The following is a 24762-nucleotide window of genomic DNA, read 5'->3' as shown; positions in this document are numbered from 1 at the left end:
TGTGCAAATAGTGTCTGTACTGGTGTGATGTGTGTGTCTGTGTGTCTCTGTGGATGTGATGCTTGTGTCTGTGGGGATTCTTTGTTGCCCATTTGTCTGTGGAATGTCTGTGCTCGTGATTGTGTCCCTCGGTATGTCGCCGTGGTGTCCGCGTGGATCTTTGTCTGTGGCGTGCGCGTCTGTGGATTTGGGGCTTACTTTGTCTGTGGCGTGTGTGGGTCTTTGTGAGGCTTTGCGTGGTTCCTGCGTGGCCGGGTGCATCTGTGCCGGGGGCCGGCCTGCCTGTGCGTTCCCAGTGCAGCTCGTCGTCCCTGCGTCTTTGTGTGTGACGTGGACGTGTCCCCGTCTGCCGATGGCTGTCCACCTTTGTATGTGATGTGCTTGTCTCTGAGGGTCTCTGCGATGTGTATCAGTCGTGTGTGGGCTGTGTGTGCCTGCCTGACATCTGCATCTTGGCGTGGAGCACACGTGTCCATGCTGGTGGCATGTCACAGCAGTGTCTGGGCCAGGCACTCTGGGCCCTGCAACCCCCCCCCCCCAAGGGTCTGCTGGTCCCTGTCTGTCCCACCCCCTCCCCTCCCTCCTGGCAGCCAATGCTACTGGGGAGCCAGTTGCCATGACGACGCTCCATCCTCCCTCCATCCTCCCTCCTTCCTCCCTCCTCCTACCCTTCCTCTGACAGGCTCTCTGCTCCCCCAATCCCGGCTGCCCTCGGGGGCGGGGCCCTCATTCTTCCCCCCCCATCCTACCCTCTCCCCCCCCCCCACCCCAGCAACCCCGGTTCCCCAGCTCCTCTCCTCTGTCTGCCTCTCCATCCCTTCATCTGTCTGTCCCTTCAAAGAGGGGGAGGGGGGTACCTGAGCCACTAAGCAGCCCCTCCCTCCCCCTGTCCTGCGTCTCCTGCCCCTCTCCTGGGCCGGGAGGAGGCCAGGGTCGTGCGGGTCCCCATGGCTGGGGGCTGAGGGCCCGCCCCCCCCTCCTCCCCAGCCGCCACCACCTCCACCTCCCTTCCATCCTCGACAAGATGCCTGCCCCCGGCGCCCTCATCCTCCTCGCGGCCGTCTCCGCCTCCGGCTGCCTGGCGTCCCCGGCCCACCCCGGTGAGTCTGTCCGGCCATCCGGCTGTCCAGCGGCCCCCACCCCCACCCTGGCCTGCCTGGGGGTCCGTCTGCGGGGCTCCGACTCCATCACCTGTGTGCGCGTCTTCCTGCAACCGAGCCAGGCCCGAGGAGCCGCAGGGACGGTGTCTCTGTCGGCGGGGCCTGTGGGAGGAAGGCTGGGGGCTGGGTGGGGAGGGGTCCGTTTGGGCAACATGTGTGTGTGTGTGTGTGCACACGCATGTGTGCGTGCAGGTGTGTGCAGGGAGCCAGGGAAGGACAGGGCCTCTGGGAGGATTGGGGGCAGACGGGAGGAATAGCGTTTCCAAGGGGGTCACAGCACAGGAGGCTGTCTCTCGCTTTGGGGGAGACCAGGGCTTGCGGAGTTGCCTTCTCGGGGGCTTGCACTGGGGACAGAGGACATATGTGTGCTCCAAACGTCCCTAAAAGAGACAGGTCTCAAGCCCCCTAGCTAGGGGACTCCCGCACGGGGCAAGAATCTTCTCCCAGCCTGCAGTTGGAGGGTCAACCTCTTCCCCAAATAGGGGGTACTGAGGCTGTCCGTGGGAGCGTATTTTAAATTCTGAGAGCTCCAGCCTCCACTATGACTCCTCCTCCCCTCAGTCCTCACTGGAATTCCTCCGAGCCTGGGGTGAGGTGACGGGATGGAGGTGGGGGGTGGTCCCAGCTTGGAGCGAGAGGAGGGACCCCACCCCCAACCTAGCCACCTGAGAAGGCCCCAAACTGCAACTCCCACAATGCCCTGGGCCATCTGGCTCCTCTGCCAAGGGGCCCCTGGTTGCAGAGCATCATGGGAGTTGTAGTCAAAACTGGCCAGGATGGGAGGGGCTTGACTCTGGGAGCCTGGGGCTTGAGGCCAGGACCCCAGCCCAGCCCTGTGCCCACAGATGGATTCGCCCCGGGCCGGGCCCCTCTGGCTCCTCCCTACGCCGTGGTCCTCATTTCCTGCTCGGGCCTGCTGGCCTTCATCTTCCTCCTCCTCACCTGTCTGTGCTGCAAACGGGGTGATGTTGGCTTCAAGGTGAGGCGCATGAGGGGATTCCAGGTGGGGAGGAAGATTCCAGCAAGGCATTTTCCCCGACCCAGGTGGTTGGTGGGGGAGGGGGCAGTAAGCCCCAGAGCGCCTTTGGGCCTGAAGTTATGGCAAGACCCGGAGTCTTGGGATGGAAATTGGGCTGGGATTGGGGGACAGTTATGACAAAAAGGACGATGGCATGTCTCAGCCCTATGTTCTTCCACCTCTCACCCCTCCCGGCCCCAGGAGTTTGAGAACCCTGAAGGGGAGGATTGCTCCGGGGAGTACACTCCGCCAGCGGAGGAGACCTCCTCCTCACAGTCGCTGCCTGATGTCTACATTCTCCCGCTGGCCGAGGTCTCCCTGCCGATGCCTGCCCCGCAGCCTTCACACTCAGGTACTGCCCGGCACCTTGACGAGGACCCCACGGCCCCAGGGATGGGATGGAAGGCCCCGAGAGTCTCCCCTCAGGGGCCAGGGAGCTGAGGCCCCGGGCGGCCGAGGGGAAAGGCAGAGATGGGAGCCGCAGAATCTTGGAAGCAGCCCATAGGGAGTCAGAGATCATCTTGGTGGAAGCGATCCCTTAATCTGAAACCAGCTCTGGGAGTTCTTGTGGGGCAGTCCATGGTGAGGTCATCCTGGATCTCAATCTCAGAGACAGCCAGTGGCAGGCTGAGGTCACGTCACAGGATCTTGGGACAGCAAAGGGCAGGACAGATTGGACGCTGGAAGCTTGTGGGCGGCCAATGAGGAGGCTGCCATCCCATCAGGGAATGTTGGGGGCAGCCAAGGAGAAGAGATTGGTGTCTGCTTTCCCCTCAGTCCCCACTGAGTTGACGGGTGCTGGGGGCACTGGGAGGGGAGAGAGGCTCAGGGGCCTCCCTCTTTCCCCCCCAGACATGACCACCCCCCTGGGCCTTAGCCGCCAGCACCTCAGCTACCTACAAGAGATTGGAAGTGGCTGGTTTGGGAAGGTGAGTGGGGCGGGGGGTGGGAGGCACGGGCGTCCATACATTCCGGGGCTGTGCTCCTGTCCTGTCTCCATCCCCCTGCTCCCACCACGTCTCATCTGTCCCCCGGCCCCCTCAGCCCACCCTTCCTGTCCACCTCTCACCCACTCCCACCCCCCCACCCCCCCCACATCTGTCGGTCAGCGCCTCCCTCCTCACTCCATTGACCACTCCGTCGCCACCCGGCTCTCCACACGTCAGTCTGTCCATCCTTCCAACCGTCCCTGCGTCCATCGGACTCTGGGCCTGTGAGTCTCTCACCTCGCATCTGCTGGGGGATGAGGGAGGTGGGCTAGGAAGGGAGATGCTGTGAAGGGGGGGAGGTTGGGAGTCCTGCGGTGGGGCGGATGTGGTGCCAGGGGACAGGCCTGGGGAAACCGCACGCGCTGACTCCCCGGCCCCCCTTGACCAGGTGATCCTGGGAGAGATTTTCTCCGACTACACCCCAGCCCAGGTGGTGGTGAAGGAGCTCCGAGCCAGCGCGGGGCCCCTCGAGCAGCGCAAGTTCATCTCGGAAGCACAGCCGTACAGGTACCGGGACTTCTCGGTGGACGTGGGCCCTCGAGGCCCAAATATCCGAGTTTGCGCCTCAGGGAGGTAACGAATGCGAGAAGTATAGCGTGGGGTCAAACCTGGGTTCGAATCCGGATCCACCTCTTCCTGGCTGTGCCACTCAGTCAAGAGAATTTCCCTCTCTGAGCCTCGGGTTCTTCCTTGGGACAGAAGCAAGAGACAGTATGATGAAGGCAAGGGGAGAGCACAGAAGCTGAGCCATGTGCTCTCCATTCTGACCCTCAGTATCTTCATCTGGAACGTGAGGCCAGGAAGCCCTCATGTGGAGGGCAGCTGGGAGGATGTGAGGTCACCCTGTGTTAAGCACTGGGTACATCTTGGTGGTCCCCTTCCTCAGGGCCTGCTCATGGGTGAGGGAGGGTCACATCAGAATCACAGACCAGGGTTCTGAGCAGGCGCTCCAAATGGCCATTGAGGAGCTGTGTGCCCTTGGCTCTGTCCCCACTGGACTGGGAGGTCAGGGAAGGCAGGACTCTATCCCTCCCCTGCGCAGTCTCCCCTCCCCTCTCAGGGCTTCTAGACAAGGACTAGGTCAACATTCGCTGGCTAAGTGCCTTGTGAGAGAGTCCGTGCCCTGTCACAGAAAGGGTGTGTATACAGAGACTCCTTATCAGGTTGTAAAGTGGGCTTTATCCCAGAGACACAGACATTGGGCCTTATCACTCTCTTGCTCTAAAACCTCCGATGGCTCCCCATTGCCCATAGGACAAAGTCCTACTCCCTCCTACGGCCCACAGGCCCTGCACCGCCTGACCCTGTTCCCTTCCTGCCACTGGCCCCCTGGCCCCAGTCACCCCTCACCAACCCTTCCACATATCAGCCTCTTCCCTGCCTCAGGGCCTTTGTCCTTGCTGTTCGCTCTGTCTGGAATACCACTCCTGGCTCACCCACCCCCAGCTTTGGATGGTGGGCTCCCTTCCCCTCCTCGGGTCTCAGCTCAGAAAGGTTTCCCCTGACACGCCCCCACCGAAGGAGGCCCTGGGACGCTCAGCACATCAGCTCGTGTATTTTCGTCATAACACGTCTCCCCGCTTGTCATCATGTTGTCTGTTTACTTGCTTATTTGCCTCTCTCTCTCTGGACCCGTGCTGGCAACCGCTAGCCACTTAGGGCTGTTTCAATTTATGTGAAATAAAATGAAATCAAATTAAAGATTCAGTTCCTGAGCTACACTCGCCACATTTCAACGGCTCAGTAGCCGCATAGGGCCAGTGGCTCCTGTGTTAGACAGCTCGGGTCTAGAACACTGCCACCTTCACAGAAAGGTCTGTTGGAGACGGCAGCACTATGGTGGCAGCTCCGGGTCTGTCTTGTGGCCCGAGCACAAGTGCCATCGGCCCTCGGTAGATGTTTGCTGAGCGAGCCAGAGACGTGAGATCAGATGCCAACTCTGCTGCTGTTCCCAGCTGTGTGACCCGGGGCAAGTCACTTCACTTCTCTGAGCCTCCGTTTCCTCTGGATCGACTGGGAAACATCATCCTGCCTAGCAGGGTTGTTGGGAGAGTTTGATAACAGAAGTGGCCGGCCCTGGCTCAGATTGGTGGATGTGCAGTGAACCAAGCTTCCTTCCGTATCTTCCATCCCAAACCTCCCACCTTGGGAGTTCCAGCCCTAGCACATGCTGGGCACTGTGCCCCCGGCCCATTAGTGGCGCCTACCTCCCACCAGACCCCAGTGGGAAAATAACTTGCTTCACCCCTACCCTGAGCCAGGCTCTGGGCTGCAAGCCCGGAATGTTTGAATCTTCCCACAGACTCCAGGCCATGTATCAGGGTAAAATCCTTCATCCCGCACAATTTGTTGTTGTTGTTGTTGAGGAAGACTGGCCCTGAGCTCACATCTGTGCCCATCTTCCTCTATTTTGTATGTGGGACGCCGCCACAGTGTGGCTTGATGATCGGTGTGTAGGTCCACACCCAGGATCTGAGCCCGTGAACCCAGGGCCGCTGAGACAGAGAGTGCCAACTTAACCAGTATGCCACCAGGCCGGCCCCTCATTCTGCACATTTTTATGGTGCACCTACTAGTCTAGGCACTGGGGACATGGCCGCATGAACAAAAAGCCCCATATCCTTGTCCTGGTAGATAGAGCTCACCGCCTAGTGGAGGAGATGCACAATAAATAAATAAATGAAGAAAGAAGTCTCAAAACGAAAATATCAGAGCCTCAGCGCCGTGAGGAAGTAAGGCAGGACGCGGCAGAGACACGGGAGCTTCCGATGGGATGGGGGGCGGGGAGGAGGGTGCGTCATGCAAAGCATTGTGGGAAGCGTGTTCCAGGCAGAGGCGACAGCACTTGCAAAGGCAAGGAGGCGGGAAAACGCAGTGAAAATGCAGGGCGAGATGAGAATCAAACCACAGGTGAAAATAGAATCGAGAGGATCTTTTCCTGGGTGCCAGCTCCTCTCCAATCTCATTAAATTCCACGACTGCATGAGGGAGTAACTGTTACTGTCCCCATTTTAGAGATGAGGGAAACTGAGGTGGGGCGAGGTGAAGTGACTTCTGTGAGGTCCCATGCCTGGGAAAGGCGGAGACAGGATTCAAACCCCCGACCTCTCTTACCCACAGTGTGAGGCTGAAGGAGGGGTATGCGCCCCAGGGTTGGTGGGCAGTGATGGTTCTTGGGGAAATGATGTCGAGGCCGAGGCCTGAGGGGTAAGGAGCACTGGGTGAAGGGACGGTGTGGTCTGCAGAGAGAACTGTACGGGCAGAGGCCCGGAGCCTGAGCAGGCACCTGCATGTCTGGGGAGATGCAGACGGGGGTGAGAGGGGGACCCTGTGGAAGGCAGTGGGCACCAGAGGGGCAGGAAGGACTGAGGAGTGAGCCAGGCTTTGTCCTGGGGTGCTGGGGAGCCACGTGAGTGGCAGGTCAGGGACAGACTGAAAGGGAGAGCCCGGAGGCTGGGAGGAGGCAGGGAGGAGAGGCCAGGAGGCAAGGAGGAGGCTCAAGCTGGGGAGGAGAGGGGATGGGGGAGCATCAGGGGGCAGGAAGGAAGCCTGGGGGCAGGGTGAGGAGGAATGAGGGGCAAAGAGGCGCCTGGGGACCTGGCCCCGGAACTGGGGGACAGTGGGGCAGTCCTGAGATGGGGGCCGGGGGAGGAGTGTGTGTGTACCGGGGGAGACCCTGAGAAAGGGAAACTGAGACCAAGGCGGTTGAAGCAACAGTTTTGTCTTGCTGGGAGGTGGGGGTGGGACAGGGGCTGGGGTGGGACGAGGGCTGTCTCCTGACCAGCTACCTCCCCCCCAGGAGCCTGCAGCACCCCAATGTCCTCCAGTGCCTGGGCGTCTGTGTGGAGACACTGCCCTTTCTGCTCATCATGGAGTTCTGTCAACTGGTGAGGGGCTGGGGGGAGGGGATGCTGGACAGGGTGGGCTGGGGGAAGCCTAGGGTCCTAGAAATCTTTGGCAATGACGTCATCATGGCAACACCTGTGTGACATGCGGAAACACCGTTTGCTGTACAGGAGCACTCACTCTGCAGGTGGCGCGCACCCAACTAGCAGGAGAGGCGGCTTCTGTTATTATTCTGCTCCAAGCAGCAGGGGAAACTGAGGCTCAGAGGGGCTGCCCACTGAGAGCAGAGGCCGCCCCCATCCTCGCCTTGGAGTGGCTGGATGTGTGGGTGCGGGGGACGGGGTGGTGGTGCTGACCCCACCCTGCCCTCCCTTCCAGGGGGACCTGAAGCGTTACCTCCGGGCCCAGCGGCCCCCCGAGGGCCTGTCCCCTGAGCTGCCCCCTCGAGACCTGCGGACACTGCAGAGGATGGGCCTGGAGATCGCCCGCGGGCTGGCGCACCTCCACTCCCACAACTACGTGCACAGGTGGCGGCTGAGGAGCCACGGGGAGCACTCATGGGGAGGAGTGTGTGTAGGGGGCACTGCTTAGGGGAAGGAGGCAAGGCCACAGGGGTGGGGTTCCAGGAGGGGAGGAAGGGTCACAGAGGAGAGGGAGGAGTCAGGAGAAGAGGAGGGGTGAGGAGAGGGAGGAGTCAGAAGAGGGGAGGAGTCAGGAGGGGAGAGGGAGGAGGGGAGGAGCCAAGAGAGGGAGGAGTCAGGAAAGGAGGCGGGGTCACAGAGGAGAGGGAGGGGCCAGGAGAGGGAGGAGTCCGGAAAGGAGGCGGGGCCACAGAAGAGAGGGAGGAGTCAGGAGAGAAGGCGGGGTCACAGAGGAGAGGGAGGGGCCAGGAGGGGGAGGAGCCAGGAGGGAGGTGGCCTGCGAGGCGGAGGAAACGGGAGGAGGAGGCGGAGTGAGGAAAGGAGAGGGAAGGGGAGGATTCTGGACGGCGGGCGGAGGCGAGGCGAGGCGAGGCAAGGCATGGGGCGCAGGCCGCCCCTTCTCACGTCGCTCCCCGCTCGCCCCCAGTGACCTGGCCCTGCGCAACTGCCTGCTGACCTCCGACCTCACCGTGCGCATCGGAGACTACGGGCTGGCCCACAGCAACTACAAGGTACGGGCTGCCCTCCATCCGGGCGGGGGCGGGGGGTGCCCCGACCCGCCTGACCCCGCCCGGCCCGCCCCCAGGAGGACTACTACCTGACCCCCGAGCGCCTGTGGATCCCGCTGCGCTGGGCGGCGCCCGAGCTCCTCGGGGAGGTGCACGGGAGCTTCCTCGTGGTGGACCAGAGCCGCGAGAGCAACATCTGGTGAGGGCCGGCCGGGCGCAGGGGCGGCGGCGCCGGCACGGGGAGGGCCGGGGCCTCCGCGGGTGGGGAAACTGAGGCCCGGAGGGGCGGCCCCCGGGCGGGGCGGGGCGGGGCTCTGACCTCCCTCTGCCCTCTGCTCCCCGCAGGTCCCTGGGGGTGACCCTGTGGGAGCTCTTTGAGTTCGGGGCGCAGCCCTACCGCCACCTGTCAGACGAGGAGGTCCTCGCCTTTGTCGTCCGCCAGCAGCACGTCAAGCTGGCCCGGCCGAGGCTCAAGCTGCCCTACGCGGACTACTGGTGAGGGCGGGGGGGCCTGCTCGGACCCCTGACCACCCCCCCAGCGTGGCCCCGGACTCCCCCTCCTTTTTCACCCAGCCGCAATCTCACTCCCCACTCGCTACCATCCCTAGAGCCAGCAGGCACGTCCTCATCCCTCGGCCAGCATCTGGTACTTGGAGGGGGGAAACTGAGGCATGGAGGAGCAGACCTGGTGTTTGAGCCCTGCTTTATTCAACCCTGGAAGACCCCTTGCTGCTTGCTTGTCTCCCTTGTCCCCTAGGTCCCTGTCCCCCTCTCCCTGGGTCTCTTTCCCCCTCTCTCTGGGTCCCTGTCCCCCTCTCTCTGGGTCCCTGTCCCCTTCTCTCTGGGTCTCTGTCCCCCTCTGTCTGGGTCCCTGTCCCCTTCTCTCTGGGTCCCTGTCCCTCTCTCTGGGTCCCTGTCCCCTTCTCTCTGGGTCTCTGTCCCCCTCTGTCTGGGTCCCTGTCCCCTTCTCTCTGGGTCCCTGTCCCCCTCTCTCTGGGTCCCTGTCCCCCTCTCTCTGGGTCTCTGTCCCCTTCTCTCTGGGTCTCTGTCCCCCTCTGTCTGGGTCCCTGTCCCCTTCTCTCTGGGTCCCTGTCGTCCCCCTCTCTCTGGATCTCTGTTCCCCTCTCCCTGGGTCTCTGTCCCCCTCTCTCTGGGTCCCTGTCCCCCTCTCTCTGGGTCTCTGCCTGCCCCCAGTGACACCCCCCGGGACTCTGTCCTCCTCTTTCTTGCCGCTGCCTCTCCCCAGGTACGATATCCTGCAGTCCTGCTGGCGGCCGCCTGCGCAGCGCCCCTCGGCCTCTGACCTCCAGCTGCAGCTCACCTACCTGCTCTCCGAGCGGCCCCCGCGGCCCCCGCCTCCGCCGCCCCCACCCCGGGACGGCCCCTTCCCCTGGCCCTGGCCCCCGCAGCACAGCGCGCCCCGCCCGGGGACCCTCTCCTCGCCCTTCCCCCTCCTGGATGGCTTCCCCGGGGCCGACCCCGACGACGTGCTCACGGTCACCGAGAGCAGCCGTGGCCTCAACCTTGAGTGCCTGTGGGAGAAGGCGCGGCGGGGGGCCGGCCGGGGCGGGGGGGCGCCCCCCTGGCAGCCGGCGTCCGCACCCCCGGCCCCCCATGCCAACCCCTCCAACCCCTTCTACGAGGCGCTGTCCACGCCGAGCGTGCTGCCCGTCATCAGCGCCCGCAGCCCCTCGGTGAGCAGCGAGTACTACATCCGCCTCGAGGAGCACGGCTCCCCACCCGAGCCCCTCTTCCCCAACGACTGGGACCCCCTGGACCCAGGAGTGCCTGCCCCCCAGGCCCCCCAGGCCCCCTCCGAGGTCCCCCAGCTGGTGTCCGAGACCTGGGCCTCCCCCCTCTTCCCTGCGCCCCGGCCCTTCCCCGCCCAGTCCTCAGCGTCAGGCAGCTTCCTCCTGAGTGGCTGGGACCCCGAGGGCCGGGGCGCCGGGGAGACCCTGGCGGGAGACCCTGCCGAGGTGCTGGGGGAGCGGGGGGCCGCCCCCTGGGCCGAAGAGGAAGAGGAGGAGGAGGAGGGCAGCTCCCCCGGGGAGACCAGCAGCAGCCTTGGGGGTGGCCCCAGCCGCCGGGGGCCCCTGCCCTGTCCTCTGTGCAGCCGCGAGGGGGCCTGCTCCTGCCTGCCCCTCGAGCGGGGGGACGCCGTCGCCGGCTGGGGGGGCCACCCTGCTCTCGGCTGCCCTCATGCCCCCGAGGACGACTCCTCCCTGCGGGCAGAGCGGGGCTCCCTGGCCGACCTGCCCCTGGCCCCCCCCACCTCGGCCCCCCCCGAGTTTCTGGACCCCCTCATGGGGGCGGCGGCGCCCCAGTACCCCGGGCGGGGGCCACCTCCCGCTCCCCCCCCCCCGCCGCCACCTCCCCGGGCCCCCTCGGACCCGGCCGTGTCCCCCGACCCCCCCTCGGCCGTGGCCAGTCCCGGCTCAGGCCTGTCGTCGCCGGGCCCCAAGCCGGGGGACAGCGGCTACGAGACCGAGACCCCTTTTTCCCCCGAGGGAGCCTTCCCAGGAGGGGGGGCGGCCGAGGAGGAAGGGGTCCCTCGACCGCGGGCTCCCCCCGAGCCCCCCGACCCGGGAGCGCCCCGGCCACCCCCAGACCCGGGTCCCCCGGGGACCCGAGAGAAGCCGACCTTCGTAGTTCAAGTGAGCACCGAGCAGCTGCTGATGTCCCTGCGGGAGGACGTGACAAGGAACCTCCTGGGCGAGAAGGGGGGACACCCCCGCGAGACGGGGCCCAGGAAGGCAGGGAGAGGCCCCGGGAACAGAGAGAAAGCCCCGGGCCTGAGCAGGGACCCTGCAGTCCTGGGCAGCGGGAAGAAAGCCCCAAGGCCGAACGAGGACCTGAGCGTCCCTGTGAACGGGGTGACAGCGTTGGAGAACGGGGGACAGAGAGCCCAGGGCCTCGAGGAGACGGTGGCGGAGAATGGGGGCCCGGGGTCCCCAGAGAGAGAAGAGAAAGTGCTGGCGAATGGGGAGCTGACACCCCCAAGGAGGGAGGAGAAAGTGCTGGCGAATGGGGAGCTGAGGTCCCCCGAGAGAGAAGAGAAAGTGCTGGCGAATGGGGGGCTGACACCCCCAAAGATCGAGGAGAAGGTGTCAGAGAATGGGGGCCTGAAACTCCCCAGGAACATGGAGAGGCTGCCAGAGACTGGGCCTCGGAAAGCCCCAGGGCCCTGGGAGAAGATGCCCGAGAGTGGGGGTCCAGCCCCCACGATCGGGGGACCGGCCCCAGAGACCTCGCAGGAGAGAGCCCCCGCGCCCGGCGCCGCGGCCTGGCCCCGGAGCGGCGGGGAGACAGCCCCTGGCCCCACTGGCCCAGCCCCCAGGAGCGGGGTGCTGGAACCCGGGACCGAGAGGAGAGCCCCCGAGACTGGGGGGGCACCGAGAGCCCCCGGGGCTGGGAGGCTGGACCTCGGGAGTGGGGGCCGAGCCCCAGCGGGCACGGGGATGGCCCCCGGCGGCGGCCTCGGAAGCGGCGTGGACGCAAAGGCCGGATGGGCAGACAGCACGAGGCCCCAGCCGCCGCCGCCGCCGCCGCCGTCGGTGGAAGCCCAGCCGAGGAGGCCGGAGCCGGCGCCCCAGAGAGCCAGGCCGGAGGCGGCCCCCGCGGGAGAGCCCGGGGCCCCCGACAGCAGGGCCGGCGGAGACACGGCCCCCAGCGGCGACGCGGACCCCCCCAAGCCCGAGAGGAAGGGCCCCGAGATGCCACGGCTGTTCTTGGACTTGGGACCCCCTCAGGGGAACAGCGAGCAGATCAAAGGTGAGGAGGCTGCTGGGAGCACGGGGGGTGCGGTGGGGGGCCAAGGCCTGGCTCCTTCCGAGGTCCGGGGGTGCCGAGGAGCATCTCGGGCACCTGGGTGCCCGACAAGTCAGGCTGGTGATGAGCCACACCGCCCGGGCTCAAATCCTGGCTCTTGCCCTCCCTGGCTCTGTGACTTTGGACAAATGACCTTACTTCTCTGTGCCTCAGTTTCCCCATCTGCCAAATATAAACAAGGAGAGCACCTCCCTCAAAGGGTTGTTGTGAGGTGAGGTTCAATGAGTTAGGACTTCCAAAGCCTTTAGCCCAGGGCCTGGCATTCGTAAGCCCCCGCTTTCATTACTGCGATTTGCCCAGACCAGGGGTCTCAAACTCAGATGCCCACGGCGGGCCAGACAGCACTGGGGAATGAATCAAGTCGGCTGGGAGAGGTGGGGTGGGAGCTGGGGAGAAAATGCGGCCACTCCTCGGTTCCACTGGGGAATGCCCACCTGGTGTTGCCAGACCTGCCGCTTTTCCCTTTTAAACCGGAGTTCTGGCTGTTTTTGTGGTTGAAACTGATTCAGAGGAAGCCTGTCTGTGGGCTGAGCTGCCAGCGTGTGGTCTCTGGTCTGAACTTGCCAACCAGCTGAGGCATCTGTCCAGTGTGCCCAGCCCTGAGCTGCCCGAGGCGGGGACCCAGGGATCCTCGGCCCCTGCCCGGCCCCCTGTGGTGCTGGTGACCTGAAAGCCGTAGAAATGCCTGTTCTGGAGGCTGAGTGTTGGTAGGGACACAGGAAGTGTTCTGTCACATGGAGAGGATGATTGGAGAGAAGATAAACGGAGAGGAAAGAAAAAGAGCCCTGTTTCGATGTGGCCACAGGGACTGTGGTTCCACTGGAATCCCCCAGAGGCGTGATTTCCTTAAATACTGAGATGAAAGTTGTACATGACCAGGCCCTGCAACCTCACAGCCACACTCGAGGGAAAGGTTATCGTCTCCGTTTACCAGGAGCCTGAGGATCTGGAGGAAGAGGTCAGGAAGGGGACGGGGCCCAGAACTTGCTTTCCTCAAAGCCCGTGGTCCTACAACGCTACCACTTCCTCAAAGTTGTTGTGGGGAGTTTGCAACCGTCTGCGTCAGGAAAGACCACCGGGCAGCAGGAAAATCTCAGGGGATGAGTAATTAAGATGCCCCAGAGGATCTGGGGTGGAGGAGGTCGGTGTTGCTGAGTGAGAAGAGTCTGGGAATAGCCTGTTTTCTTAACCCCGTGAACTCCTACTCATCCTTCAAAACCCCATTCAAATTTCCCCTTCCCTGGGAAGCCTTTCTGATTTCTAAAGTCTGTCATCCTGTCCTCCCTCTGGGCACCCACAGCCCCTGATAGTTCCCTCTATAGTCTGCCCACCCTGAGATGGATAGTCAGGGAAGGCTTCAATGAGGAGGTGACTTTTGAGCAGATGTGAAGGAAGTGAGCCAGGTGCACATCTGAGGGATGGGTGTTTCAGACAGAGGGCACTGAGGTGGGAACTAACTTGGCCTGTTCAGGGACTAGCAAAAGGCCAGTGAAGCTGGAATAGAGTGATTGAGAGGAGGAGAGTGACCTGGTCCACATCCTTCTTTCTCCCTCCTCACCCTGGCCCTCCTCTCGTCCCCACCATCGCCCCCCACAGGGCCTGGCACAAAGTTCACTTATGCACTAATGGACGAATGAGTGGCCCCTGTCCGTTTACCAGTGAGGAAGCAGAGGCTCAGAGAGGTGGATCTGCTTGCCCAGGGACACACAGCAGGCAAGCAGGGTAGGCTTGGGATTCGAAGCCAGGTTTCCTACTCCAGGGACCTGAAGTCCTTCCCTCCCAGCCGGCTGTGATCAGGGCAGGGAGAGGGCCTGGAGGCGGTTAGACACCCCAGTTTTGTCTGGCGATCCAGGGCCAGAGAGGGAAAGTACCTTGGTCAACATCACACAGTAGGGAACATTCAATTATTAATCCCACAAATATCGACTGAGTACTTCTGTGTGCCCGGCGCTTGGGGATGCAGCTGGAACGTGCCCGACTGAGTCTCTGTTCTGTGGCAAGGCAGACATTAATAACAGAAATATAGTTATCTGCTGAGATCATCTGCTGGCAAGGAGAGGAGCTGGGTGCTGTGGGGTGCAGAGCGGGTGGCCTGGCCTGAGCTCCTGGGAGATCTCTGAAGGCTCTGGAAGCCCAGACAGAGCCGGAGGAGGAACAGGACTTGAGTTGGAAAAGGAAGTTCCATGCAGAGGGAACAGCCCATGCAAAGGCTCAGAGGTGAGGGAACAGGAGGGGGCCCCCGTGGCTGGATGGAGGTCCAGCCAGAAGGAGGAGGGGACAGAGCCTGGAAAGGTCAGCAGGGCCAGGGCACTCGGGCCTGGTGGGCCGCGGGGCCAAGTTGGGACTTTGTGCTGTGGGCACTGGGGAGCCATGGAGAGTTCAGCACTGCATAGGGGAAGGTGTCTCCCACTGTGCGTGGAGAGGGGCCCCAGTGCAGCCCTTCGGGGTCACGAGGGGGGAAACTGAGGCCCAGACTGTGGCCTGAGACGACCTGAGGCCACACGGCGGGGCGGGAGGGCGTGCCTCAGTTTCCCCGGGGGCTCACCGGCTCTCTCCCCTCGCAGCCAAGCTCTCTCGGCTCTCGCTGGCGCTGCCGCCGCTCACGCTCACGCCGTTCCCGGGGCCGGGCCCGCGGCGGCCCCCGTGGGAGGGCGCGGACGCCGGGGCGGCTGGCGGGGAGGCCGGCGGGGCGGGGGCGCCGGGGCCGGCGGAGGAGGACGGGGAGGACGAGGACGAGGACGAGGAGGAGGACGAGGCGGCGGCGGGCGCGGCGGCGGGGCCGCGGGGCCCCGGGAGGGCGCGGGCAGCCCCGGTGCCCGTCGTGGTGAGCAGCGCCGACGCGGACGCGGCCCGCCCGCTGCGGGGGCTGCTCAAGTCTCCGCGCGGGGCCGACGAGCCCGAGGACAGCGAGCTGGAGAGGAAGCGCAAGATGGTCTCCTTCCACGGGGACGTGACCGTCTACCTCTTCGACCAGGTGCGCGCGCCGCGCGGGGCGGGGCCTGCGGGGAGGGCGGGGCCTGGAAGAGGGATGAGGCCTTGAGTGTGTGGGCGGGGCCTGCGGGGAGGGCGGGGCCTGCGGGGAGGCGGGGCCTGGAAGAGGGATGCGGCGTTGAGCGTGGGGGCGTGGCCGGCGGGCGGGAGGGGCGGGGCCCGCGGGGAGGGGCCTGCTGGGAGGGCGGGGCCTGCGGGGGCGGGGCTGACGAGACTGGCCTAGGGGTGGGGGGGTCCTGGAGAACAGGGGAGGCCTGGAGTGTGGGGGCGGGGCCTGCGGAGGGGAGGGGCTTGGAGGGGGATGAGGCCTTGAGTGTGAGGGTGGGGCCTGCGGGGAGGGCGGGGCCTGCGGGGATAGCGGGGCTGGCAAGACTGGCCTAGGTGGGAGGGGCCTGGAGAACGTGGGAGGCCTGGAGTGTGGGGGCGGGACCTGGAGGACGGGATGCGGCCGAGTGTGGGGGCGGGGCCTGCGGAGGGGCGGGGCCTGGAGGAGAGGATGAGGCCTTGAGTGTGAAGCTGGGGCCTTGTGGGGGCAGGGCCTGGAGGAAGAGATGAGGTCTTGAATGCGGGGGTGGGGCCTGTTGGGGGCGGGGCCTGGAGGAAGGGATGAGGCCTTGAGTGTGCGGGCGGGGCCTGGTGAGGGCGGAGCCTGGGGGAGGATGTGACGGGGCCTGAGATGAAGGAGGGTGCTGGAGGGCGAGGGAGAGGCCTGGAGGGTGAGAACGGATCTGGAAGGAAAGAGAGACACCTGAGAGGGCGGAGCCTGGAGAGGTAGGGAGACAATGTTGAGAGGGGTGGGGCGTGGCCTGGATCGTGGGGGCGGAGCCTAGCGAAGTTTGGGGCGGGGCGTGTGGCCGGCGCTTTAGCGGTGGTAGAGCCTAAGGGGCCGGTTGAGGATGGAGAGGATTTTACCCGCTAGGGGCAGGCCGTGGAGAGGCTGCAGGTAGCGCTTAAGAGACCCAACTTGTAGTAGAGTGGGTTCAAGGATGGGCATAGCTAATGAGCTGGGGCGGGGCTTAGAGAACGGGGTTGAGGATTGTGTTGGGTAACTGGGTCTGGAAGGATAGCGTTGAAGAGAAAAAGGGGGGATGGGGTGGTGCTTGTGGCCTGGGGCCATGTCTAGATGAGCCTGGGGCGGGGCATACCGGGATGAAGTCCTGAGATGAGCGAGAACAGGGTCCTGAGCTGGGGCCTGGTGCCTTGGAGTGGGGGAGCTGGGGTACTTCAGAGAGCGGGGCTTGGGGGCCTGGGGGAGGGTCGGGAGGTGCGTAGGATGGGGTAGAGGTTTGGAAGACCATAGGGGCAGGTAGTTCTGGGACCCGAACTTGGACGCCTGGGGCCAAGATCTCGGAGGTAGGTAGGGGTCATGGAGATGGGGCGGGACTTACCAGATAGTACTGGGTTAGGGGCTCCCGTGGAGGCAGCGCCGTCAAGGAGCAAGGAGAGAATTCCTGCGGTGGGCTGCTTAGGTGTGGGCGGGGCTTGGCAGTCGGGGGAGGAGCCTGGGGCCGCGTGGGGTTAAAGCTGACCTGAGGCTTCGAAGGCAGATTACGGGCTCCCAGCCGCCTCTCCCGGGAGTGCCATTTGTAAATGGGATGCCTGAAGCCTCAGAAATGTTAGCGGGTTTTGTTGTTTGCTGGGATGCAGCGGGTGGGATGTGACGGTTAGCCCCCTCTCGCCTCCCCTAATCTGCCTTCACAGGAGACGCCAACCAACGAACTGAGCGTCCAGGGCCCCCCCGAGGGGGACACGGACCCGTCAACGCCCCCAGCGCCCCCGACGCCTCCCCACCCCGCCACCCCCGGAGATGGGTTTCCCAGCAACGACAGCGGCTTTGGTGAGGGGCGGGGCGGGGCCTGGAGGAGGGGCAAGATTTGGGGCGGGGCCTAGAGGCGGAGCAAGAGGTGGGCGGGGCCTTAGGCGGTGGGCGGGTTTGGGGCGGAGCGATGATGCAGGCAGATGGGGCGGGGCCTGATGAGCGGGCGAGGGCGGAGGGCAGAGCCGAAGCTGGGGGTCTGACCACTCCTCTCTCACACTCCTTCCCCCCCCCGCCCCCCGCCCCCAGGAGGCAGTTTCGAGTGGGCGGAGGATTTCCCCCTCCTCCCCCCGCCCGGCCCCCCCCTGTGCTTCTCCCGCTTCTCCGTCTCGCCTGCGCTGGAGACCCCGGGGCCCCCCGCCCGGGCCCCCGACGCGCGGCCCGCAGGTACGGTGCTTCAGACTCTCTGCCCGTTTCTCCCGGTCCCCGTCTGTCCCTCCCCACCTCATCTCTGAATTTCCCTGCCTCTCTCCTCAGTCTCTTCCTTCCTCTCTCTGTCTACACTCGCTGCTCATCACTGAGACCCCACCCAACTTGGAAGCAGCTCAGACCCCGCTGCACCCTGGTGTCAGTCAGATGGGCTTGGGCACCCCCCGCCCCCCCCCCAACCTCAGTTTCTCTTTCTGTAAGGATCCCCTCCAGGTCTTGCCCATCTTTGTCCCGTCTGTGGGCTTAGACTCCTGCCTGGCACTTGCCAGATCCCGACCCCACCTCTGTTTGGGGGAGCACGTTCATGAGAGGCAGACAGGGATAGAGCCCGGGTGCTCAAGCCGGATAGTAGGAACCAGGGCAGAGAGAACGTGGCCAGGGTGTCCCCGAGCAAGAACAGCAATGGCGCCACCACTAACAGTAATAACAAGCGCTCACACAGGCCCTGCATGTGCCTGCCGCGTCTTAACCCATTTAATCCTCGCTGCCACCCCATGGGCTGGATTCCAGTCTCATCCCCATCTTACAAAGGAGGAAACTGAGGTATCGAGAGGAACGAGGACCCGGGATTCAAACCCAGCTGCCTGGCCTCTGGGTCGGCAACCGCTCCAGTAGTCAGCGCTGGTCAGGTGCTTTGCTTGTGGCATTGCACATGGCCATGTCACTAATCCTCACGACCACGCTGAGTGAGGGTCACGTCGTCTGTAGTTTCTGGCTGTCCCGAAGCTAAGGCCTCTCTCGCAGAGAGGAGGCAGGACTCGGGCTCTCTGCTGCCTCCTGCTGGCGCTCTGGAGAACACCGCTGCATGCGGGGCTTGCACTCGGCTGGGCAGGTGCAGGTGGTCCGGAGGACACAGCTGAGAAGCTAGAAGGTGCGACTGGACCTTTTCAGGCACGGTCCCATTCCTGCTCCCCCAAATCGTGCCTGAATCCAGGAGTCGGCTCTGCCACTTCTCGGCTGTGTGACCCAGGGCAAGTCACTTTCCCTCTCTGTGCCTCAGTTCCCTCATCTGTTGAATGGGGATGATAACAGGCTCTAACTCATAAAACTATTGAGGGGGTTAAACAGCTTCATCCTTCCCATGCTTGCGGCCCGGAGCTGGTCACGTAGCAGTGGTCTCTAACCGGTAGCTGTTACTGCGCTTCATTAAGTAGATGCTAACCGAGCATCGGCTGGGTGCAGGCACTGTGCTGGGCACGGGGGATTCGGTGTGAGCAAGATCCAGGACGCCCACCCCGCCCGCAGACACTCGCCCCACAGTCTGTCCCGCAGGCAATGAGAAACTGCAAACTCGGGGTTGCTGAAAAGCAGAAGAGCCAGGAGAGGGCTTTGTCTCCTGGTGGAAGGGCCATCTAACCAGGGACTCGAAGGGTTGGCTGTCCTTAACTAGGTGAAGGGGAAGGGGACAGAGGGCTAGCAGACGGAGCAGCTTGTGCGAATGGCCTGAGGCAGGAAAGAGCTTGGCCAGTTCACGGACCAGAAGGGAGGCGGGCATCTGGGGCTGCTTAGAGAGGGGGGCAGGTGGAGGGGGTGAAGCGAGAGGGGACAGGGCCGACTGTGCAGGGCTTGAGAGGGCGCTGAGGGGCGAGGACTTTGTCCTGGGGGCACTAGGGAGCCATGGGAGGGCTGTGAGCCAGGGAGCGGCAGGTCAGCCCTGGGTGTAGAAAGACCCCTGGGGCCACGTGGGGGCCGATGGAGGCAGGGAGGCTGGGGAGGAGGCCAGAGGGAGACTCCAGGAGGGAGAGTCCAGGCGGGGTCAAGGGCAGGGGGATGGGGCTGAGGGCTCACTCTCCACTTAGCTGCGTCCTCAGGATTCACCCCAAAGTCACTTCCTCCAGAGGTCTTTGCTGAGGTCCCCATGAGGACAGGCTGGGTGGGCTCCGGGGCGTGGGGACACTGGCCAAGGGGTGAGTCAGAGCTGAGGCCGGCAGGGCCAGCCGGTGAGGGTGACTTCCCCTTTAGCCACCGAGAGAGAAGGGGGGGCCCAGTCGCGCGGAACCCCTGTTAGCAGATGTTCCCCCAGCAGCTGGGCGGGGAAGCTGCCGAGACTGTCCCCCGGGACCGTGGTGGGGGGCCCAGGTGGCGGGGCCCCCTTCTCCTCAGCCCCTGTGCTCAGCATGGCTCTGCCCACTTGGCCCGTGTTCACCGGGTGCTGGTGACGCCACGTATCCCAGTGTCCCCCGCTCCTTTGAAAGGGAGACCACGGTCCTGCTTCCCATTTAAAGAGAGGGTGACCGAGGCTCAGGGACAGGGCTGAGGGCTGTGACCCGACCGGGGCCACGCAGGTAAGAGGTGTGGGGCGGAGAGCAGGGGCGACAGTGTGTGGCCCTGGGTGAGGACCTCCACCCCCAGCCCTTGGTTTTCTGGATCTGTGGAATGGGTCGGGGGCTCTCCTTCCACTGAGGGGATGGGGGCTCATGGGGAGAGATTTTCCCACTGGGGGAAGGGCGCTTTGCACCAGGCCCCGTGCCATACGTTGGGGCTGCCGCAGTGACCACTGTCCCGTCCTCCATGAGCTTACGATCTAGAGGGGCAAGCAGACAAGAAGGTCTTCGACAAAGACTGGGGTTATCCCAGAGGGGAAAACATGAAGAAAAATAACCACAGCTCATGAGATAGAATGACTTGGGGTGGGGGGTGAGGGGGGCAACTGTTTGACCGAGAATGGCCAGGAAGGCCTCTGAGTGGGGGCATTGTGGCCGGCGCCTGACTTATGTGGAAGGGCTAAGGAAAGGGCAGGGAGTGGGAACAGCAAGTGCAAAGGCCCTGGGGCAGGACTGTATTTGGCGCCTCAGAGGAACAGCGAGGAGGCTGGTGTGGCTGGAGTGGAGTGAGTGTGGGGGAGAGGGGAGGTGAGAACTGAAAAGAACAGAGTAGATCGTGGGGGGTCTCGTGGGTCACAGCCAGGGCTTTGTTTTCACTCGAGTGAGCCAGAAGCCATGAACCTGCCTCCCAGTAATTCATTTTCTGTCTCCATTCCCTCCAACCTCAGGCCCCGTGGAGAACTGACTCCCCGAAGACCTGAGCCCCCTGCACCCCCAGAAGAGGAGTTGAGAGTAGAATCCTCTGTGGACGATGGAGCCACTGCCGCCACCACAGACGCCGCCTCCGGGGAGGCCCCTGAGGCTGGGCCCTCCCCCTCCCCCACCATGTGCCAAACGGGAGGCCCTGGCCCCCCACCCCCCAGCCCCCCGGAAGGCTCCCCTGAGCCCCTCGACCCCCTCGGTGCCAAATGAGGCAGGAAGCCCCTCGCCCCTCCCTGGAGAGCCGCCTTTCTTGGACGTGAACTGAACTCCTTCGGGCCTGGAGCCCCTCGGCACAGCGGAGGCCCCTCCTCCCTCCCTCCCGGCCCCAGACACGGGCTGCAGGCTTCGGGGACCTGGACCCCCCCATCTCGCGTCTCCCCATCCCGCCCCAGCCCGGCCCCTGGAGGGGCCTCTGGTTCAAACCTTCGCGTGGCATTTTCACATTATTTAAAAAAGACAAAAACAACTTTTTGGAGGAACGCGGGGCCTGTGTGTGTTTCCAGGGGTGAAGAGGGGCGGATGAGGGGAACGGGCGCTGCCCGGGAGACGCCACCATCCTCGCTGCCCCATTTGACGGACGGGCACGTGGAGGCTCCGGAAGCGGGAATGCGCACGCGCAGAGCGGGCGCCGGCGCCTCTACTTCTCCGGATCCCGGCTCTGCGTCTGGGGTCGGCGGCCCTGACTTCAGCTGCAGCCTCAACTGACAGTTCAAGAGGCGACGAGGAGCCAGCGAGGGCTGGGGAAGGTGCCCGATTACGGTCAGAGGCGTGTTTCCACCAGGGAGCCCGTGGCGCTGGCCAGAAGCTGCCCAGGACCAGGGCTGGTGAGGGGGCTGCTCAGAAACGACCCGCCAGCGCCCACGCTGGATCACGGCCACATCCCACCACTTCCTCGGGACAGCACTGCCGGTCCCTCGAAGGTCAGGGTCTCTCTCCTGCCCCCGGTGGCTGTGCCTCAGTTGACCTGCTTCTCCACGTGACCACCCCCTTCCCGGACATTCTCTCTTGCCTTCCGCTCTAACCGCGTCTGCCTGTTCACATTTCTCTCAGGTTTTGTCCCTTGAGCTCCTTGCCACCCCCCGGCCCCAGTTCTGGCCTCCACCTGTCCTGGTGTTTACCTGTCTCTCTGTCCGTCTCTCTCACCCTCCTTCTTCCCGTCTGCTTCTATTTCGATTTGTCTGATTTTCTCCCCGTCTTGACTTTTTTCTCCCTGTCAGTGTCTCCCTGCCACCTTCCTGTTTCTATTATGTCTTTCTGCCTTGTGTTTTTGTCTCGACTGTTTTCTCGGTTTCTCCCGGGCTCTTGACTGATGTAGCCTCCATCTGTCTCTCTTCCCTCTGACCGGGTCTGTCTTTGCATCTTTGATCTCCTGGCTTTGACCTTCCCCCATCACCTTGGTACCAGATTCATTTCCGTACTTGAGGGATGCTGTATGGATGAGAGAGGAGGGAAGGGGCCGGGAGTGGGTACCCCACTGGGATGCTGTGGACTCCTGGCGTGGGGATTAAGGGGATGAGGGCATTAGGGTCACAAGTAAGTCTGGGGGATGGAGATGGGGCAGTGAGAGGATTAGGGTCCTGCTTCCTCCCACTACTGCCCCTGCTGGTGGGCCTGGGGGTGCTCGGCCTCTTCTTGGGACGCGCCTGCCTAGGGTGGGTGCTGCATGGAACCACGCCGGAGGGGGAGGTGAAAGCCTGGCCCCTGGGTCTGAGGGAGGAAGGGGGCCTGGACTCCCGGGGCTGAGGGAGGAGGGGCTGGGGGCCTGGACTCCCGGGTCTGAGGGAGGAGGGGCTGGGAGCCGGGACCCCCGGGTCTGAGGGAGGAGGAATGTATTAGTTCACCAGGTCTGCAGTACAAAGAACCACAAATTGGGTGGCTTAATCTGCAGACCTTTATTGCCTCACGCTGCTGGAGGTTAGAAGTCCAAGATGAAGGTGTCAGCAGGCCCGGTTCCCTTTAAGGCTGTGAGGGAGAACGTTCCAGGCTTCTTCCCCCAGCTTCTAGTGGTTCGCTGGCAATCTCTGGCATGCTTTGGCGTCTAGAAGCATCACCCCCATCTCTGCCTTCATCTTCACATGGCGTTCTCCCCATCTGCGTGTGTCTGTGTCCCAAATTTCCCTTCGTATCAGGACATCAGTCTATTGGATTGGGGCCCATGTGGACGACCTCATCTGAACTAATTAGATCTGCAATGACCCTATTTTCAAAGATCCCATTCTAACTGCGGGTTAGGACTTCAACATATGATCTTTTGGGGAGACACAAACCTGTAACAAAGGGGTTGGGAATTTGGGGTCCTGGGAGAGGAGGGAGCTGGAAGCCAGAATTCTTAGTCCTTGGGGAGGGGATGGATTGGGGGCAAAACCGAGGGGCAATTTGGAGGTGACTGGAGTCTGTCTGAATGTTCCAGGCATCTCCAGCTTCATTTGGTCAAACCAGCACCACTTTTTCCCCCATAAATTCTCTTTTCGGCCATCTCAGTAAATGGCGTTGCCCTTCAGCAGTTGCTCAAGCCAGAATCGCAGAGCTGAGCCAGCCCTCAGCAAGTCCTGCTGGCTCCTCTTCCCAAACGACTCAGCGGGTCCACCGTCTCCACCTCGGCAGCCGTGCCCTCCTGCACTGGGCTGACCCCACAGCCTCCTCACTCACCCGCTGCTGCCGCCCCTGCTCAGCTCCAGATCCTTCCCCTGCAGCCACCAGAGGGCCCTCCGGCAACCTCAATCCAAATGCGTCACTCTTCTGCGTCACGCCCTTAGATGGCTTCCTATCAGCTAAAAATACATCTAAGGGCCCAGCATGTCTGTCCAGGCCGCGCACAATCAGTCCTGTGCGTCCCCCTCATTTCCTATCACCCTCCCCCCTCCATCACCACTCCACAGGCACGTGGCCCACTGTCAGTTACTCCAACACATCCTGCCTTTTCCTGCCTCCACATATGCTGTTCCCTCCACCGGGAATGCTCTTCCAGGGCATCTCCACAGAGCCAGCTACCTTCCCACTAGTACGCACTCAGTACCCATGGGTACATTCCATGGAGAGCAGCATAGGGTGAGAGAGTGGTGGCCCTCTCCGCATTTCCCATGACCTTCTCAGGTCAATGACTCCATTTCCCTGGGACCTTGGGAGGAGTTGGGAGTTCTGTTTCCCATCAGCCCCTGGGGACTGAAGGGGTCCGGGTCTCTTTTCCCAACCAGCACAAGGGCAGGGGACCAGGCTCAAGGAACCACGACAGCGGATCTTGAGAAACTACAACTCCCAGGAGACCTCGAGAATGGCTTTCTCGTCGGCGGGGCGGCCAGTGCTGCACAGCTCCCAGGGAACTGTAGTTCGAAGGTCTCTTGAGAGTGAGGGTTGCCACCTCTGAGGGTGGCAGTGCTGTTAAAGTGCTAGGGGGTCTTCACCCCAGTGGATGCCTGAGGCCGAGGGCGGGTCCAGGACCAAGGCCCAGGATTCAGGATGCTCCCCACCTCACTGAGCACCCAGCAACTGGCAGTCGGACCCCTGAGGCTGCAGCGAGTGGCAGCAACTGCAACTCCAGCCTGGCGCCCCCTGGCAACAGGCCTCTGTCAGCCAGGTCTCCACCGGGGCCTACCCTGAGTTGTGGTTTCTTGTACTGAAGTCTCCTGAGCCGCAGACCTGGGCGTAGGAGAGACATGGGGTCTCTCAGCCTGCCAGCCCAGGATCCACACGCCTTTATTCTTTGGGGACCCCATGCATGCCCCAAGTTGGAGGGCAAAGGGAGACAAGCCCAGCCCTCAGGGTGCCACCCCCACGGCAAGTCTCCTCCCTCAAAGAAGGCGGTCCTTCTACTTCAGAGGCTGTCAGATTCCTGGGAAAGCACATGTTACAAAAATGCAGGTGCTCAGCACTATCCCTGCTTGCTGTAAACTGGTGGCTTTAAAACCCAGCTCAGTTGGCTCGCATCCCATCCTCTCGTCCCCAAAACCCCTACCCCATGTACTTCAGCCTGGCCCACTTCTGACACCAGCAACCTCTGGCCCAGCCCCAGGGATATCCTGTGAGCGAGCAAGGCCTTGGCACCCACGGTACTGGCCTCCTTCTTTTTTCCGGATTCATCCTGGCCAGGACCCTGAGGGTAGGTCCCCTTCCAGGCCTTCCAGCTCTCTCGTTCTCCCTCAAATCACTAGCCCAGCTCACAACCCCATCAGACATTACTTGCCGCCCCTTAAAGACCACAAGTCCCACGAGAGCAAGGGTGGGGACGAGTACCCGCCTGGCTCCTGGCTGTCGAGCACCGTCTGGGATGAAGGCGGGACCTCACCCCGGAACCTCCGTACACCTGCGATCTAAATGCTGTGCAATTCTAACTCAGCACCAGCTCCGGCCACATTCAACTTGTCCCCTTACCCCACCCTGCAGGCTGAGGGGGGAGAAGCAGAATGGAGCCACCCGGGGGAGGTCCCCATGGGGCTACAGCACCGTTCCCTCATGTGGGGTGGGAGCTCCCGAGAGGGACCAGCGCTCCTGGCTCTGGTCATGATGGGGCCG

The 24762-nt window shown here is 63.4% G+C and overlaps 1 protein-coding gene and 1 long non-coding RNA gene across 2 annotated transcripts; one reads left to right on the top strand and one right to left on the bottom strand.

Moving 5' to 3' along the window:
• The first annotated feature begins 879 nt into the window (after positions 1 to 879).
• LMTK3 (lemur tyrosine kinase 3) lies at positions 880 to 20732 on the top strand. The gene is made up of 15 exons (XM_070558078.1): positions 880 to 1100; positions 2006 to 2139; positions 2380 to 2530; positions 3031 to 3107; positions 3556 to 3674; positions 6967 to 7054; positions 7392 to 7540; positions 8082 to 8166; positions 8241 to 8362; positions 8509 to 8658; positions 9410 to 11934; positions 14556 to 14965; positions 16684 to 16819; positions 17048 to 17185; positions 20220 to 20732. The coding sequence occupies exons 1-15, from the start codon at positions 1025 to 1027 to the stop codon at positions 20234 to 20236; spliced, it is 4377 nt and encodes a 1458-aa protein (XP_070414179.1). The 5' UTR covers positions 880 to 1024; the 3' UTR covers positions 20237 to 20732.
• LOC139073527 (uncharacterized) lies at positions 3277 to 14669 on the bottom strand. The gene is made up of 4 exons (XR_011522355.1): positions 14537 to 14669; positions 13863 to 13982; positions 3776 to 3856; positions 3277 to 3411 (listed from the first exon to the last, which is right to left on the bottom strand). It is a non-coding gene; the product is annotated as an uncharacterized lncRNA (long non-coding RNA).
• Positions 20733 to 24762: the final 4030 nt, after the last annotated feature.

This window comes from Equus przewalskii, chromosome 9 (assembly GCF_037783145.1).
Source record: "Equus przewalskii isolate Varuska chromosome 9, EquPr2, whole genome shotgun sequence".
NCBI lineage: Eukaryota > Metazoa > Chordata > Mammalia > Perissodactyla > Equidae > Equus > Equus przewalskii.
The sequence above is the reverse complement of the archived record's forward strand: the minus strand, read 5'-3'. Positions and strand labels throughout refer to the sequence as shown.